Here is a 17,854-nt window from a genome sequence, read left to right on the forward strand (position 1 = left end):
AAGTATAGAAGAAGAAGAAGACGCTCCGGAGCGTTATCTCGAGCAAGGAAAGCCCGCCGGGAGAGAAGAAACGTCGCGCGCTTCGTTTTTTTTCCTCATACATGCTCCGCGAACCCCTAATCATTTCGTTCCTCGGGCGCTCGGATCCTCGATTTTTCCCCTCCCTCGGACTCCGTGTATCGTGTTGTGCGCGGCTTATCGCACGGCAGCCGGTCAAGGGAGAAGAAGCGGCGCAGGCGCAAAAACTTTCGGCTCTCTGAACGGGAGAGATACTCGCATAGTATGTACGCACTTATATGCATGTGGGAGCTGAAGAATCAAGTAAACACGCTATCTGCGCTCGAGAGGAAGAGATGTGTATTTTCAACGCCGGCGATCGAGTTGGCGCGCGGCCAAGTTCTGAATTTATCTAGCAATTTGCAAATTTTAGGAGCCTGCTTTCGAGGCTTATTATTTTTGGATGGTTTATTCGAGTTTCGAGTCGGGTTGACTTTTATATTTATAGCGCGAATGGAAAGTCGTACCTAAAGTGCGCGAGTCGCTCTGTTTACTTAAGAGCCTCTTATTCAATATACAAGACTTTTATCGCCCCATAAAGCAATCGCGAACAACGCGACCTCTGTCAAACGATCCTTTTTTCACAAAGAATACGATCAAAGCGTGACGTAAAACGAAAATATCCCGAAAAATGACACTTCTCAGCCAGTAAAGGCCAGTAATTTCATGGCGCTCCTTTTTAAAATCCATTACGCATAAAGCAGGCGCTCTCGAATAAAAAAGTAAACACTCGCGCAGGAAAGTCGCCCGCACAATATAACGACCAGTCGTACGACAAGATAATTAACTCTCGCGACAAGAGCCAGCGCAAAGCTGCAGAGCATCCCTCTCTTTTTCTCTTTTTCCACGGGCGAAAACGGCCAATAACAGCGAGGAATAATGAAAAGAGCGCTGCTCTCCGCGGTATAGTCAATAATTGAATGCTCCTCTCTCGCTCGCACAGCAGCAGCAGACACGGGGAGTGTAAAAAGGAGGAAGAAAGCCCGGCGCAAAGAAAAGGGCGAGCATCGCACTACATAGCTGTGAGCGCTTGTGTGTGTGTGCGTCTGGTGGGGGAGCAGAACAAGAGCGTTAAAAATGAATCGATAGGCGGAGTTTTTCGCGGTGGAGGGGCTGAAAGCGGCGGACTACGCTGTGCTGTATGCCTGCAGTGCACGCGCAGGGAGCGAGCGAGTGAGAGAAGAGAAGAGACAGAGAGTAGGAGAAGGAGAGAGAGGAGAGGGGGGCGGAGTCAGGCTGATTTAAGGCCGCCATTTTGTGACAATGGCACGCTCGGCCGCGCGGGGGGAGGGGGTACTTGCCTATCTGATTGGCTGATCTATACTTCGCGGGACAAGCTCCTACAGATTGTTCGCTTGTACGTGAGAGAGCGCGCGGGCCTACCTATGCTCTCCTTCTCCTTTCCTCCCCCTACCTCGCTGCGCTCGCCGTGTACGTGTGTGTGTGTGTGTGTGTGCGCGCGCGCGCATTCTTCCCGGCCGTTAGTTCGTTTGCCGCTGCTGCTGCTGCTGCCTTTTTTGCTCTCCTGCAGATATAATGTATGTATGTGCGCACTTGCATAGCGCGAGCCCGGGGCGAGGCGAAAAATTTCACGGGATCTCGAGATCGAGGAATTCGACGAGCGTGAACATACACGAGCGCATACACGAGTTGTGAATATGATTTTCAAGGCTATCGAGAGAGAGTATGTTAATTAATCCGCGGTGGGTGTCTGCCGGTATTTACGATCGGCCCGGATAGCAGGGCAATTTTTCAGCTGAGCTTTACGAGCGCTATACGTATAGAGCCAGGGAGCAGTTGTTTTTAAACGCTGCACAGCGCAGGTAATTAATGCGCGCTCGCGAGAGAGAGAGAGGATTGTTATGTGTGCAGTACATGGAAATGAGCTCGCGAGCGTTGATGGATTTTCGCCGTGTGTTCATAATGGGCGGATGTCTGTATTCAAATGATTCGCTTAATTGCCGGGGATTACCTTTTTTTCCTTCGCATCGCGCGCGAATGTATAGTTTCAGCGTTTGTGTGTAGACCAAGGAATCTCTCTGATGCGGTGGATTAGAATTTACGACGAGTCCCGTAGTTACCTCGGACGCTCGTCTGTGCTAACTATACCCAAATCCGTGGCCTTCCCCGAAAACCGTCGGCGCAAATTAAATATCGATTACGCTAAACGGGCCTTCGATTTTCCTAATATGTATTATACGTGCGGCCGATATTACGTCCGTGGTAGACCGAGAAGAAAAAATCTCCGGCAGCAGCGTTCGCCCACGCACCATCCCGGAGCACAATAGGCTCCTTATAAAACGATGATTGAAGAAGCCTCAGCGCCGAACAGGTATACAGTATACAGAGCCACTGGCTCCCCGTCGCTCTGAGATGCATAATGAAGCGGATTACGAAGACAACGAGACCGTATACCGCCGTAAAATTGCAGCCCCGGCAAAACACATTGTCACCGTGCGCGCGCACGTCGGATTTCGAGACAGGCGCGCGAGCGCGAGAAAGATAGGGGCGTATCTTAATCGGCGTATCTCATCTAGATAAGCGGACTATCAAGATTCGGCTCGCGATGCTGCGCCAGCCGTGTGTGTGTATACGCACACGCGGGAATATAATGTATATCTCGGGAGTAATCTCAGCCCGCGGAGGAGACACGTGGCACAGCGCGGCTCTGTACTCTCGTTTTCCCCCGATCCAATCTAAATTCGGCCACGCGCTATATGTATACACACAGCTCTCGGCGATGTGTGCGTGGAAAAGCAAGTAGAGACCCGGTTCCTTTTTGACGCCTCTGCGTATATACTTGACGTTTCTCGTCAGTGCTCCCCTGGTGCTGGATTGACGCGAGCTCCGAATTGCGTTCGTCGTCGTTTCGATCGGTTATCGAGAGGGGGATGAGTTCTTTTGCTGAAGAGGCATTTTTTCGAACGGGTCAGCGAAAGTGGGTATTTATATGAGAGAGAGAGAGAGAGAGAGAGAGAGAGAGAGAGAGAGAGAGGTGCGATGACTATCCGAAAAAATAGCATATAAACTGTGCCGTTTAAGAAGCACTGCACTTTGAACTACGAAAAAAAGTACACGTCAACGATCGACCGATACGGAGTCGTGTGCGTTGTGACGCGCACATACATGGGTAATTCTACGGGAAAAATGTCATTTTCTTGTTGGAGAAACCGAAAAAAACAAATGTTGGGGCACACTTTGAAAAGTCCTGCAATTTTTATGATTTTTCCGCATTTTCAATTGTGCGTAACTTTTGACCAAATCAAGCATTTTTAACGAATTTTTTTTTAATTGAAGCTTTTCCTGTTCTTTCAGTCTACCGTAATTCATTTTCTGTTTGTGCCCTTATGCATTAGGTGCATGCCCTTTAACAATGGCTATTTTTCGACGAATTTAAGGGCCTAAAAAACAGTGTCACGAGGCACTTTTTCGATGTTGGAACGTGGTTTTGCATGGTTCTAAACATGTACAATAAGAAAAAAAAAGTTGCAGGAGTGCGCCCCAACATTTGTTTTTTTCGGTTTCTCCAACCAGAAAATGGCATTTTTCCCGTAGAATTCCCCATATAAACTCTGCATAATAACGCCTGGCACTTTCGAGAGATATGGGAGACGAGCTCGCGGCGTGTGCTGCAGCAAGTGATTTTTCGAGTGAACGTACTTATTATGTAAATTATATGTGTACACGCTGGCGGGCGCTGATTTACGACGAGCTCGGCTGCCAGATTTTTCTCTACTGCCTCCCGCTCGAGTGACAAACGTCGGCACGTTTCAATAATGCAGACTTTACGAGTTTTTCACGTGCGTGTCCGCTTGCGATCTATCGATTCGATCACGAGAATCAGTGAAAGTCCCCGCTCAAGCGGCTAATAACGATCATTATTATTATTATACGTTACCGCGACGCGCGCGCGCGCGTGTATAAATAATTATATTCATTTTCGCTAATGTTCGCGCGGGGAAAATGGATAAATGAATTTTATTGTAAATTCGAATAAGCGCGAGAGAGATAGGATCGCGAGCTCGCGTTATTATTGTAATTTTCTTGCTTGTTTTGTTATCATTCTATTATCGTCAGGGTATTATTGTTGCTGAGCGCGTCGAGCAACATGAAATATGCACAACGTTCTACGCCCGCACGAGTTTTGCAGCAGGCTTTCAGCGCCGCTAATGTTTGCGAAAGCTGCGCGCTTTCAAAGGAATAAATCAATTTGCTCCAAACAGAGACGGTAAATATTTATTCCGCGGGTATGTGCGCGCGAGCGTAAACGAATTTCCACTTCCTTTGCCCAGTGCGGGTCCCTCTGAATAATTTTTCAGCAGCAGCAGAGGGACTCATTTCCCCGAACAAAGAGCCCGCTGCAGAATCAAAGGCCGTCGTGTGTAATTTCGCGAAAAAAAATCAGCTCTGCAAACTCTCTCTCTCTCGCGCGCGCGAGCCAAAAAAGCGAGACTCGAGACGAACAGAGAGAGAGAGAGAGAGAGAGAGAGAGAGCGGAGAAAGAGCCGGCGCACAGTGGGGGGAATCCCCGAGTAGGAGTCGATACGTCCCCCAGCCGCGTCGCAGCCGAGCGAGACGCTGGCATCCCACTGCGAGAGAGAGAGAGAGAGAGAGAGAGAGAGAGAGAGAGAGAGAGAGAGAGAGAGAGAGAGAGAGAGAGACTGGGCAGAGTTAACGCCCGCCGGTGGGTCGTGCCCTGCGCGCAGCTTGTCGTCTCCCGGCGTCGTAGGCGTAGTCGGCCGAGTTTCGCCGAGTCTCGCCGAGGCCGGCCGAACGGCCAAAGAGAAGGGCAACTGGCGCCGGAGTGGGGGCGAAGCTGTGCCGAGAGGCGCCCCGTGTTTTCGTAAGGCTTTAGTTCCGCGCCGGGTGCCACGATAGTTGCATCGGGAGCTGCGACGCGTGCGACTTTCATTCCCATAGAAACACAGACACGCATACACAGCTACACAGCAGGCAGGCAGGAGAGAGAACTCGCGCCCACGGACAGATCACGCTTTCCAGGAGCTTCTCTGCGACCGAACTGTGCGCAGTCAGTTTCGCTGCTGCGAAGTGATATCGTGGGACACAGTCATGAGGAGAAGCGAGACGACGGGATGATCATGCGGATGATGATGACGATGATGACGATGATAATGTCGAGGACCTGCGCGTTCGACGATGTGCCGTGTGTGTGATGATTATTCAGATTAGTGTAGTGTCGTGGTGATGCGACTCGCTAGTGATAAGGAGAGCGACTCCTAAAGTTATTTATTAAGTAACTCGTGCTGCCGAACTCGAAGTGTGCACTGCGAGTAAGATATCGAGCGTGAGCTACGAGGGACGACGACGCACACTCACAGACGGAGAGATAAGGTAAGGAATCACGACTCACGTACCTCGAACTGATGGCAGCACTGCCAACACCTTCCGATTCTTTCTTTCCCTCACGCGACGTTAGACGGATAAGACGCGCGCACGGCTATCTAGGCTGCCTATCGTAGTCCGAGAGGGCTTTAGTCGCGCGACGGACGTTTTTTGTGCGCCCGACGGCAGATCGTAATCGGCAGTGTATCGCTTCCAACGGACCCCGATCGGATACACTAACCGCAGACTTGCAGCGACGGAAACGCACTTACACGCGAGGTGAGGCACAGAGACTATTTTTGTCGTTGCACGCGTTACTCCAGCGCTTTTTTCTCTCTCGCTCCAGCGACCAGTGGAAATCTATATAATGACCCATTTAGATAGTGGCCTCATCGATGCAACGTCTCGAGATAAGCGGCCACGCAGTGTGTGCACAGTGCGCGATTCTTTCTATGAGACCGTCGCGCAAACGCAAATAACCTGGAAGTTCGTATCGGTCAGCCGCGTAAACAATCCGTCTACGGCATTTTTCACTCTAGATCGCGTCTGTTTGCGCTTCTGAAGTGCAAACGTGGAAACTTCGGGCCGATCGCGGGGACTTTACCGAATTTTTTAAGGTATTTAGGTGGAGCAGCACACGTATCGAGGGGAGCCGATAAGCAATCGATATCTCGGACGGTTGGAGGTTTACGCAAGATGCCGTAACGTTGGGGACGCGATGTAGGCCGGCGAGGAAAGCAGGTTATAGAGCCGCGCGCTCGCTCGGATTCCGACGGCAAAGCTCAGCCGCGCGCGCCGAGCGCGGTAGTCGAAACGACGCAGTGGAGCCTCGAAATTTTTCTTTTTTTTCTCTCGATTCACCGTGAATTATCTATGACGAGGAAGGGTAGAGTCGTTAAGAACGAGCCAACTCGGCGACTGTAATAACGAGCGAGCCGTGATAAACACGAGGGACTCTCGCGTGCGAGATGAAACTCGAGTAGTCGAAAACCGCATGCGGCGAGCAGCACAGCAAAGCTCGCGCATCGTCGTCTCGAAAACTGAAAAGAAAGAAACGACCTCGCGATTGAGATACGCGTATCGCCGTATCGGCAAATCAGGTATAAAATTACAGGCACGTTTAATAAGGCCCTCGGACAAGGCGTGTAACCGACAAAGCCGCACTTTTACGATCGCTCCGAAGAAACTCGAATTTAATTGAAAGCGATACGCGGCGCGCGATCCGTGTGTACAGTATAACACAAACGGAACCCGGAGCGAGAGTTTTGAAAAAATAACGTTTCCCGCGACTCCACACACGCGTGCACACCGAGAGAGGAAGAGCAGAACAATCGCAGTCTGTCGGGGATGGGGGCGAGAGAGAGAGAGAGAGAGAGAACGTAATTGCTGATTTGCAAGTATAATCCGCGTGCCGGTCTGCGTTTTCATTTATTAGCCGCGAATTGCCTCCGCTTATTAGCGCGGCGACGCATTTATGCGTGTGCTCGTACGCGTACCGGGAGTTATTTCGGATTATTCCTCGGCCAGCTTAGAATTTCAAATGTTGCGCTTTTTGCGCGAGACAGAGGTTACGTACGCGTGTGGGCGGCGAATTAGATATCGGATCTGTCGAAGGGTCGATTGAATTGCTAAGTCGTGCTCCGTCACACCGTTTGAATTGCGAGCTCGACCGTGTGTAGTAGAGTATAGTGTAGTGGGCGAGATTCGGCAGTCGTACTTTTCCGCGAAGATGTGTACGAATAAGCGTAGGCTCGTGCTTTGTGGAACCGGATCGACTCGTTCTTCGTCTCTTCGCTAGATTTTAATGCCCGCTCGTTACGCACGTACGACTAGAAACGTCAAAGTTCAGTCGAGCAAGTTGGGCTCGCTGGAGACAAGGAGCCGTCGAATCGAATCCTCGAAGCCGAAACGCGGTAGGAAAAAAAGAAAGTCTGATCGCGTTACACCTAACCTCAGAACCGCCACGGCGCGCGTATTATATACGAGAAAATGTGTGTGTTGCCGAACGAGAGGCGCGTCACGGGCGACCAAATCCATTGTCCGATTCTTCCAGCCTTTTCACGCGCGTGAATTTTTACGCCGCTTCTCGTTTTTCAGAAAAGAGAGACTCCGCCGCTCAGCTCAAATCGTCGGCTTTGCCGAGAGCCGAGTCGAGTGCCTCCTTTTCAATCGTCTCTCTACGGTGGGTCCGCCGAGTCAAAACATTTGCGCTTTTTCCCTGCGTTATAAGTAGTGATTCGGAGATGAAAAAAATCACATTGTCTCGAGTAAGCGTCGCTAACGAAGGCTTACGAAAGCCCATTAATTCGAAGGAATTATCGCTGCCTTCTCTCGGCGTCATCTCTCTCGCTCTCTTTCTGACCAGAGCCTAAAAAGAAACGACGGCGCTGCTCTCCGCGGGAGTATGACTTTCATATATAAAGCACAATGCAATGATAAAAGGCAATCGAAATAATAAGCGCACCGGCAAAACGCGCACGTATCCACTCTCGCTGCTGACGTTGTTGCCGCTGTGTTGTATGTGTATACAGGAGAGTGGCGCGGGCCACTTTCACGCTGCAGCCGCTCGAATCGTGAGTGCATACGTCTAGAAGGCCCCCCGTCTTTGTTTTGCGCTGCGGCAAACACACAGACCATGCACGCGAATTAATTGCGCGTCCCAATTTCGCGGAGGACTCTAATTTCTTCATTCGCTGCTTGGATTTCCGGTGCGTTTTCTATTTTTATGCGATGACGAGGAGAGAGAGAGAGAGAGAGAGAGAGAGAGAGAGAGAGAGAGAAAGAGAGAGAGAGAGAGAGAAAAATAGCCGCGTTCGCTTATCGAGTGAGTAATGAGAAAACGAGTGGCGCGTGCGATAATCGCCGGTATTATATCGCTCTCGGCGCTCTGCATCGGATTCGCGCGAACTTCAATATATACCGCGCGCCGATTACTGCGAACGTGAACTTTGTAACGTGTCGCGTACGCGCGGTAATCGTTCTCTTTTTACGACTGGCGCTGCCGAACGTCCTCTCTCCGATAAGATATTGTACAGCCAGCTCTGTGCAGCCTGTGTGGAATACACGCACACGCGACGGATGTGCCAAAGGTTTGCTCTGGGAGATAAGAACTGTATAATCGGGATTGGATTTTCCATCTTCTATAGTTTCTTTCCTCCGGCAAACGCGCACGGGATTCACTCCGGTGTACGGGATTAATTTCCTTGATCGATTACGGCCTGGCTCGGATTTATTGCGATCGCGCTCTCCGAAATCGGGGTGACGTGCGCACTCTCTCTCTCTCTCTCTCTCTCTCTCTCTCTCTCTCTCTCTCGCCGAATTTCGAGGACTCGCCGAGAGATAACGCGCACATAGACGAAACATGTATTTGTTTTCACGCGCGCGCGCACAGTCTCGACGACAGTTCGGCGCCGCTTCTTTTGTTTATTGATAAAAAAATAATAAAGCGCGCTATATGTGTGTACAATAAATTATATCGCGGGGCTTATCGGCGTAATCCCTGTTTGTATCGAGCGATGCCTATCGCAGGAAATCTCGGCCCGAAATTCGCGGTTCGAAACCTTCCGCTCTTTCGATTCGATTTACAACGTGTGTGTGCGTTTCATTTTTTTCTCTTCAATTATAAACCGCGACGCGCTCCGGCATCAGGGCATTCCACGGTCTCTTTCCTTTGCCTTAATCTTATCGGCAAACACACGGCGCTCGTCATGCTCACATGCAGCGAGTATCTTATCGGCTTTTGTCTCTCGAGTGCTTTATTTGCCGAATAACGACGTTATTATTATTATTGTATTATTGTTGTAATAATCAGGAGGAAATAAGGAGAAAAGGAGGCTAGTCGGGTAGTTGGAAATCCAGTTTTTCGGCGCTGTCAGTCCATCATTTTTCCGTTCGCGCGGCAGTAAAAGCCGTCGTCGGCCGCCGTAAATCACGGCGTTTTTACTGCCAGTCATAAATACAGCCTCGGCCGTGTGCTCTCGCCTCGATTTTCGCCGATGAAAAATCGCGCTTTTCCAGCAGTACCACACGAGAATATAATACGACGACGACGACGCGTATCATATGTAGGTTCGATAAATGAAAACGACGTTGTAATTGCGTGCGAGCGTATCGGGCGCGGGCGCTGCGCTCGAGTGGCCGAGCGCGCGTTACGTCAGGGTGACCTTGATCGGCGCTGATTTTGTTGATAAATAATTTGGAGCTCCTCGGGCTGGCCTCAGTGTCTCCGTATTGGGGCTAGAATCAGCACGCAGTTGTAGATCGCGAGTAGTAGATCATCGCCTGATTTATCGTCGCTTGCCTGTACGCACGTAAGTCTTCCTTCACGCCAATAAGCTGGAATCGATCTCGATTATTCCTACTATCGCTGATTTCGCCTATTGTTCGCGTTGCAGCGTCGGCGAGGGAATTTTTCTCGAACATACGCGCGAGTACGTCCTCGCCATATGTCGAGTCCGACACTCGATCCGCGTCTTAATTTCACGCGCATGATGTAAGCCGATTAGCGGGCTGCGATGCTGCGAGGAAAAATTAAAAAAAAAACCCTCGTTCTGCTGTCCGGAATGACGTAAAGCGAGCGCGTTACGTAACCGTCGAGGCGATCGAGCCGCGACTCCCGAATAATCTAACGCCGAGATTTTCCTCTTTTCCAGAGACTCCAGCAGCAGCAGCAGCGGTGGCAGCAGCAGTGAAATGCGAAGAGCTCGGCAGTAGAGCCAAGCCATCAGTCGCAGATTCCGAGAAAGAAGAGAAGAGGCCCTCCCTCTCGAGCCCGAGCACGTCCGCTCGAGCTTCAGCAGCCGGACCGGAGCTGTAATTCGTTGGGAGAAATCTCGTCATCCGTCGCTCGAGCGTGAACTTGCGCCTGTCCGGTGCGGGTCACCCACCCCAGGCCACGAAAATTCTCGACTACATAATGGACATGAGCAGCGAATCGAGCGCGGCGCGCTGGTACGAGCCGCCGAGGAGCCTCGGCGAGCCCGGCTCGGCGGGCGGGGCCGGCGGCGGTGGCGCGGGTGGTGGTGGCGCCACCGGCGGTGGCGCGACACCCGCCAGCGCCGCAGCTGGCAACAACTCCGTCGGCAACCCCCAGGACTACCGGGGTTACTACACCCACGCGGCGCCCACCCACCACCCCGCCGCCCACTACGCGCACAGTGAGTACACGCACCTCTCTATATTATACCTTCGTAGCTTCCTTCTCCTCTATAGACGGGAAAGAAAATTCCGCTCGCGAGCGGCCGATAAATTCCGAATTTCACGCCCCCGAGGATTTCCATTACACACGTCGGCCGGCGGCCGGGCTGCATACGGGACGAGCGAGTCCGAGGATTATATATTGTCTCGGCGCTCGTCACTTCCCGACACGACAAAATTCGTTGTTTATCGGCTCGCGAGTCCGAGCCCGGTGAGCCGCCGCCGACGCGTGTCCGGAATATTTACGCGACGGACGCCTATCCTCGAGGTTGAGGCTTTCGAGAGCGTCTCTCTCTCTCTCTCTCTCTCTCTCTCTCTCTCTCTCTCCGATTTGAAATATTCCGAATCCGGCCGCGCAGGAAGAGCTTTTGGTTTATTTGCGCGCAAGCGAGAAGAACGCTGCAACAAATGCGCGTATACGTTTGAACAGTGCCCCCTTATGGTTCCCGCGAGCGAGCGCACAGAAGCGGGGCTGTTCGCCGCGCTACATATTTTGCCCGAAAAAAGCTGCGAGGAAATGCGATACTCTCCGCGGGCGAACCGATACGCCTGACTCTCTCGCCGCCACGTGCAACGTGTACGTTCGTTTTTTTTTCATCATCAGCTCATAGTGCATGATACGAGCTCTTCGCGCGAAAAAAGGGCAGAATAATAATTCAGTCATTGGAATACTCGCGCGCGCGCGCTCGCTCGTCGCATAAATGAATAACTCTTTCTCGCTCTCTCGAGGCGAGGATCGTTTTTGTTTCCGAGAGGCGAGCGCGCGAGGGAATACAAATTTCAGAAAAATCTCTCGCGAGTCGTCTTGGTCACTCTCGACCATTATATTCGCATGTGTGTATAGTATTCTGCAGTGTTACAGCGCATACAGAACCGACACGTTTCGAAATAATCGATATAAACCGTCTCTCTCTCTCTCTCTCTCTCTCTCTCTCTCTCTCTCTCTCTCTCTATCGCGGGGATATATCCTCGTGTGTTGGCAGCAGTGCCGGCAGACAGGAAGGAAGCGCAGCCAACCGCGAACCGCTGCACACACAGGCACACACATACACACGCGTACGGACACACGGAGCAGAAAGAGAGGTGCATACGTAATTGCAGGAGGGAGGCAGAGAGCAGCAGCCTGCTGTTTTATGCACCGCTGCCGTTCGTCCACTTATGCATACGCGTCCGTGTGTGCAAGTGTGCACACACACACACGGACACTTATGCTCTTCTCTTTGACCTTTTGTCCCTCTCCCGCGGAGCGTCTTCTACTGTTCTCTCTTCTCTCTCTCGGCGCACACGATTGACCTTCTTTCCGTGTATACGTGCGCACAGCGCGCGCGAGAAGATCGGGTCCCATGTGTGTGTGTGTGCAAGTACAGCCGCGAGGAGAGAGAGAGAGAGAGAGAGAGAGAGAGAGAGAGAAGACGTCGACGCCATCTTGCAAATGCACACGCCAACTCCGAAGGCGGAGCCAAGCGCTCTCCGATGCTTCTCTTTCTTTATCGCGAGCCTCCTTCTCCCGCTGCTGTCTCTTCTCCTCTCCGCGAGTAGTGTGGATACAGCCGTAGGTCTCATCGACAGCGGTCCGGAGTATTTTAATAACGAGCTGCGTTTCGTCGAGATTGAACATCCCCTTCGGGCCTGCGCGCGCGAGAATCCGAGCCAAAGAGATGCGATATCGTCTCAGCTCTTTTAATCCCTTTCAGCCCGCACGGGATTCGCACCTCCGAGGCTAATTACCCAGAGTGCGAGTCGCAAGCTCGGCTTTGACGCCTCGATCAAAGCGAGCCTTTGCGCCCGATATTCTAATCAGCCTTATGGACCTGCAGCCTCGTGCAATTCCGATCTTGTCGACGACCAAGCGCGGGATGTGTACACTCGTAATATTCGGCTCGGGCGCAAAGATCATTCGTATGCTCCGCGCACGGGAAACGTTCATTGACATTCCGCGAGCTGCGACCTCGTAAAGCATGTGCGGACGAAGCTCCTGACGTGAGGGGTATACCTTCATTAATCCACGCACCGAAATCCTGCTCGCGCACGGACTTTCTCTCGGATTTCAGAGGCGCGAATTCCTCTCGCGCGCGAGAGTGAGAGAGAGAGAGAGAGAGAGAGAGAGAGAGAGAGAGAGAGAGAGAGAGAGAGAGAGAGTGAGTGAGATACGACTGCTGTGCCGCCCATTAGATATACGTAGACGCCGGGCGGGAGCGGGGGAAAAGGAGGAATTCAGGTAGCGCAGATGAAAAATAGCTAAGGAGCGCAGGAGGTCGCTCTCTCGATCGATCGATTAGCATATAAGCCGTACGGTAATCGTCGCTTATACGAGCCTCATTTCCTCTTCCCTCCTCGGATTTCCCTTTTTTCCTCTTCCTTGCATACTTCTCCTGTAAACATCCTTCGTTGGCACATTAGAAATATTCGCGACTGGCGCGGAGAAAAATCGTCAACTTGAACGTTAATTTCCAGCCGCTCGTGCGAACGTGAATAAATATAGGAAACGCGTCGACTAAAAAAAAAAGTACACACACACACGGGTGTTGCGCGCTATCTAGATCGGCGCTCCGCGCGCGAGTGTATCTGCATTTTTCATACATATTCATGAAAAAGCGGAGCTGCTCTTCAGCTCCGATTTCGCTCTTCCTCTCTTTTTCACACAGCTGCCCCCGATTTTTCCCGACAGTGTTCCCCCGCGCTGTTTATCCCGACCCGCGCCGGCGCGTTTTACGAAGTTTGCGTAATTTTTCAGCTATATGTATTCTAATCGAAAACGATATCGACGCGTGTGCCGCTCGCCGACGAGAGATAACTCGCGATCTATTATCTCGGTGGCTTTCAATTAAAGCTCGCCCTACGGGAAAACATGCAGCGGGCTTTTCGCCGTCGGCGAGGCGAGTGCGAAAGCTCGCGATGAATTTTCCCCGCGCGAGGGAAAAGAGAACGGCGACGTCGCCGATCGGATATCGAAAATAGATCGCGAGCGTACACTCGGCGGTCGATGCAGACCGACTGCACGGAGGGCCGGGTCCAATTTAGAAAATTAGACGAGGAAAATCGAAGAGAAAGAGAGAGAGAGAGAGAGAGAGAGAGAGAGAGAGAGAGAGAGAGAGAGAGAGAATAATTTCTCGGCCGCGGCGCCGTCACGAAAGCACGGCGCATGACGCGGCCCGCGCGAGAATTCCCAAGTTCCGCACTCGATATATCGATCAGTTTAAGTACAGTATGTTAATGCCGCCGTCAACCGCTTCATCGGAGAGCCGAATAATCAACCTTGTGCTTCTCTGCGATTGCAGGTAGGATGTCGAGCAGCGGGATGCCAGGCGGCCCCATCAGCCAGGTCTGCCGTCCGCACTTCGCTCCGTCGCTGCACCCCTGGGGCTTCCCCACGACGTCCGCCTCGACGAACGGCACGTCCGAGGAGAAGCCCCAGAGCCCGCTGGGCTCGAACATGGCCCCAGGCAGCACGGCCGCGAGCCTGGCCAGCCACGCGAGCGGGCACCCCTTCCCCTTCCCGCCGACGCCGCCCAAGGATGCCACCCCGGACAGCATCACCGCGAGCAACACCTCCAGCGGGCCGAGCAACAACAACAACAACACGAGCAGCAGCAACAACAACGGCCTCGGCCTGGGCACGGGGGGCGCAGGCGGCAGCGAGTACCAGGCGGCGGTGGCGCACGCGGCGGTCATGGGCGCGTTCATGCACCACCAGGACGCGCTGGGCTCCTCTGCCGCGGGCTCCTGCGACGTCAAGCCCTCCGTCATGCTCGGCGGCCACCAGCACGGCGCCCCGTCGCCGCCCCACCAGCACAACGCCGGCGGCCAGCAGTCCCAGGGCGGCCAGGTCAAGCAGCGCGAAGGTAACCAGCAGCAGCAGCAGCAGCAGCAGCAGCAGTCCAGCCAGCAGCAAGACTACAACCAGAGCAATCAGCAGCAGCAGCAGACGCCGAACTCGCCGTGTCGAGAGAGCTACTCGAACGCGCACCACAGCTCGCAGTACGACCCGGCCGCCTCGGCCTACAACATGTACCAACACCTCCAGTATCCCAGCCATCACTCCCACAACCATCCCCCCGCGGCAGCCTCCCTCTTCTCCTCGGCGGCGAACCACCACGCGGCCGCCGCTGCAGCCGCGGCGGCCGTCGTGCCCGGTCTCGGCTCCGCCGACTCCTCCAAACTGTTAGGCTCGCACGTCGGCGCGCAGAACACGCCCAACTCGCCGGGCTCCCAGCAGCACCATCAGCAGCAGCAGCAGCAAAAGCCCAGGAACAAGTCCAGGACGTCCGCCGGTAAGCCGCTCACTACGCTCTCTCTCACTCACTCACTCACTGTCCTCACTACATCCTCTCGTTTTACCTTATTATTTCTTTTGGTCTCTCTTTGGTTCAGGTTCTTTTGGCTTTTCGTTCACCTTTATATTATTTGACTCCCTTATTATAACAAAGCTTTTGTGTTCTGAAGATTTATATTTATACTTATGTTTTTCACCTAACACACACACAACTTTGATTTCATCCCCATCTCATATACCTGAGCTTTCGGTGGCGGTCGTCCAACGCTTCTCTCTCTATAATTATTCAGCGACACGATAATAACCGCACACGTTTTTTACCGATGTCGCATACGACGCTCGGGAGCCCACGCAGCTCCTTGTGCGCAGCGTGCGACTACGAGAGGACGTCACGATTTTTGTATTTTGCCTCACACTGATTTTTGTTTCTCTGTCGAGTGGCACCCACGACGCGCACAATCTATATCCATGTAAATGTCGACGCGAACAGCGTCAGCGCAAGACATATAACGCACACGAGAGCACGAGTTTTTTCCTTTTTCAATGTGGTGTGGCTACGTTTTTTTGATTTTTGAACACCGCCAAGCAATATTATATATGCGAGATGTGCGCCGACTTTCCGCGCGGCAGCTAATTGGACTTGCTCGCGACGCGGCGCGAGAAAAGAAAAGTGACTCTCGCTTGTTACGCTCGCTCGCGAGTCCTTAAAATCGCGTGCGCGGGCTCTGAACATAGTACAGTCATTGTCATCGAGAGAGAGAGAGGGGGAGAATCGCGTGTCGGCGGCAGGATTTATTAGACTCTTTTTTTTAATCTCCCCCTCTCTCTCTAGCCTCAAGATTTTTCTACTAATCAATTTAATGGCACTTGCTCGAGTGCCTGGGTGTGTATGGTACACACGCGACTAATTCGATCAGGCCACAGCGTTGTGTGGCGCGATTCAATCGGCGGTCAATCAGTGCGCGCGACGAAATCTCATAACGTGCGACGCAGGAAGACCGAGAGAGAGAGAGAGAGAGAGAGAGAGAGAGAGAGAGAGAGAGAGAGCACACCAGCAACGAGGGGAGCAGCAGCGGAGATCAAGATTTGCGGGGGAGAGAAAACCAGCACTGTTTTGTATACGTGCCTACAACACCACCACCTAACCGTAATTTCCTCTATCTCAAGCCCCTGTTTCCTGCCTCTCATCACTGTTTTCTCGTGCACCAACGCCGCACACATCTCTTCTCTCTCTCCTTTTCGGACGCAATGATATAACGTCTATAATCAGTGGAAAAGTACTGCGCGAGACCGATAATACTGCCACTATACTGTTTGTATACTAAGACTTCTGCTTTTTGCTCTGGTAATCGCTTGGTGATGGTTTGTCTGCTCTGCATGCTATATACAATTATTATTGATATTAACTCACGCTGCGGGGCTCGAGTGTTCCCAAAGACGCTCGACTCCGTGCTGCAAGATGTTATAATGTCGCTTGAAAGTCACTCTGGAAGGATTTGGAATGCGACCCATTCGAAATCGTTCCGCACATAGTACTCGTGGAAAAAGGACGAACATTGCTAACCCAATCGGCTCTTCGGGGCTCGCTTGAATACCCACAGAAGGCCGCGAGTGCGTCAACTGCGGCGCGACGTCGACACCGCTCTGGCGACGAGACGGCACAGGCCACTACCTCTGCAACGCCTGCGGACTCTACTACAAGATGAACGGCCAGAACCGGCCGCTGATCAAACCCAAACGACGCCTGGTAAGTACCTCATTCGACACTTCATCGCGAAGAATCTCGCTGTTTTTCGTAGAGCGTATATCTACACGTTGTTACATTACGATGGCCGCTCGCGCTCGCTGGTTGATTAATCGATACGAGGCGCGCAGCAGCTCCTGCATTTCGAATGCAGCGTAAGAGAAAGCGGAAGTGCTGCGCCGAGGCAACTGCGCGCGCCGCGGATTGGTCGATACACACACAGTGGCGGGAGTGACTCGTCTCTGGAGCTCACTCCGCGCTGATGTGTGTGTGTGTGGGTTATGTATGCCCATACTCGATCCGCGACGACTTTATTATTCGCGTTATTAAATTCCGATCGGCGAACGGCCTCGTAAAATTCCGGCTGCTCGTAAAACGCGTCGCCTCATTATGCGAGAGCTCTATGTGTGTGTGTGTGTGTGTGTGTGTGTTTCTTCAACCGAAAAGAGAGCTCGCCGTAATGAACACGTATAGCGCGAACGAAATTACAAAGGTCGACTTTTCTCACCGCGAGCGAGCGAGGGTTACACGCGGCGCGCGTGTGACTTGACTGATGGGTGGGCGGGACTGTCGGCCGTCACAATATTTGGCCCCCGAGTTTCTTTCTCTTTTTCTGTGTTTTTTCTCCTACTATATTTTTCTTCTTTTTTTCATAAGAATCGATGCGGCGCACTGCTCGTTTTTTGAAATTGGTGTAACATTATGACGCTGAGGTGAGGGAAATTAGGGGTCTCCATTAGCGCGTCTTTATCCGACGAATTCATCGCTGATAGGTTTGAAAAATTCAGGTGAGAGAGAGAGAGAGAGAGACATTCGAAAACTATTTCCGTTGAGTATACTCAACCCCCCGGCCGGGCGTAATCTCCCTTGCGCATCGCCAGGCGATATTTTTAAAGAGTAAAACACGCTCGTGCGGGTGACATATGTCTTTCGCACAATATGCCCGAGTTTTTGTCGGACCTGGAGAGAGAGAGAGAGAGAGAGAGAGAGAGAGAGAGAGAGAGAGAGAGAGAGAGAGAGAGAGAGAGAGAGAGAGAGCATTTACGTATACGCCGGGGGCCGCAGATGCGTAGACGGTAATAAAAAAAACTGTGTAGAGTATACAAAGAGATCGGCGATACGATCTATGACCAACGGTACGAGCAGACAGTTGCTCTCTCTCGCGTACAGCGCGTATTATACGCGTATAGAAATGTAAATACCCGAGCTGCTATACTAGTGCGGAAAATTACGTCGAACGA

At 52.3% G+C, this 17,854-nt stretch overlaps 1 protein-coding gene across 4 annotated transcripts in view; it reads left to right on the forward strand.

Moving 5' to 3' along the window:
- The first annotated feature begins 4,878 nt into the window (after positions 1-4,878).
- Positions 4,879-17,854, forward strand: part of LOC100121600 (GATA-binding factor C) — a 37,009-nt gene continuing 24,033 nt past the window's right edge. For 2 of the 4 annotated variants that reach the window (XM_031923170.2, XM_031923173.2), the window contains exons 1-4: positions 4,879-5,409; positions 10,053-10,556; positions 13,875-14,867; positions 16,471-16,616. In XM_031923170.2, the coding sequence (XP_031779030.1) occupies positions 10,316-10,556; positions 13,875-14,867; positions 16,471-16,616 (1,380 nt within the window). In that variant the 5' untranslated portion in view covers positions 4,879-5,409; positions 10,053-10,315. The remainder of the gene's footprint in view (positions 5,410-10,052; positions 10,557-13,874; positions 14,868-16,470; positions 16,617-17,854) is intronic. The other 2 variants (XM_031923176.2, XM_031923177.2) reach the window with 2 other exon arrangements.

Source organism: Nasonia vitripennis, chromosome 1 (assembly GCF_009193385.2).
Source record: "Nasonia vitripennis strain AsymCx chromosome 1, Nvit_psr_1.1, whole genome shotgun sequence".
In the NCBI taxonomy this organism is placed as follows: Eukaryota; Metazoa; Arthropoda; class Insecta; order Hymenoptera; family Pteromalidae; genus Nasonia; species Nasonia vitripennis.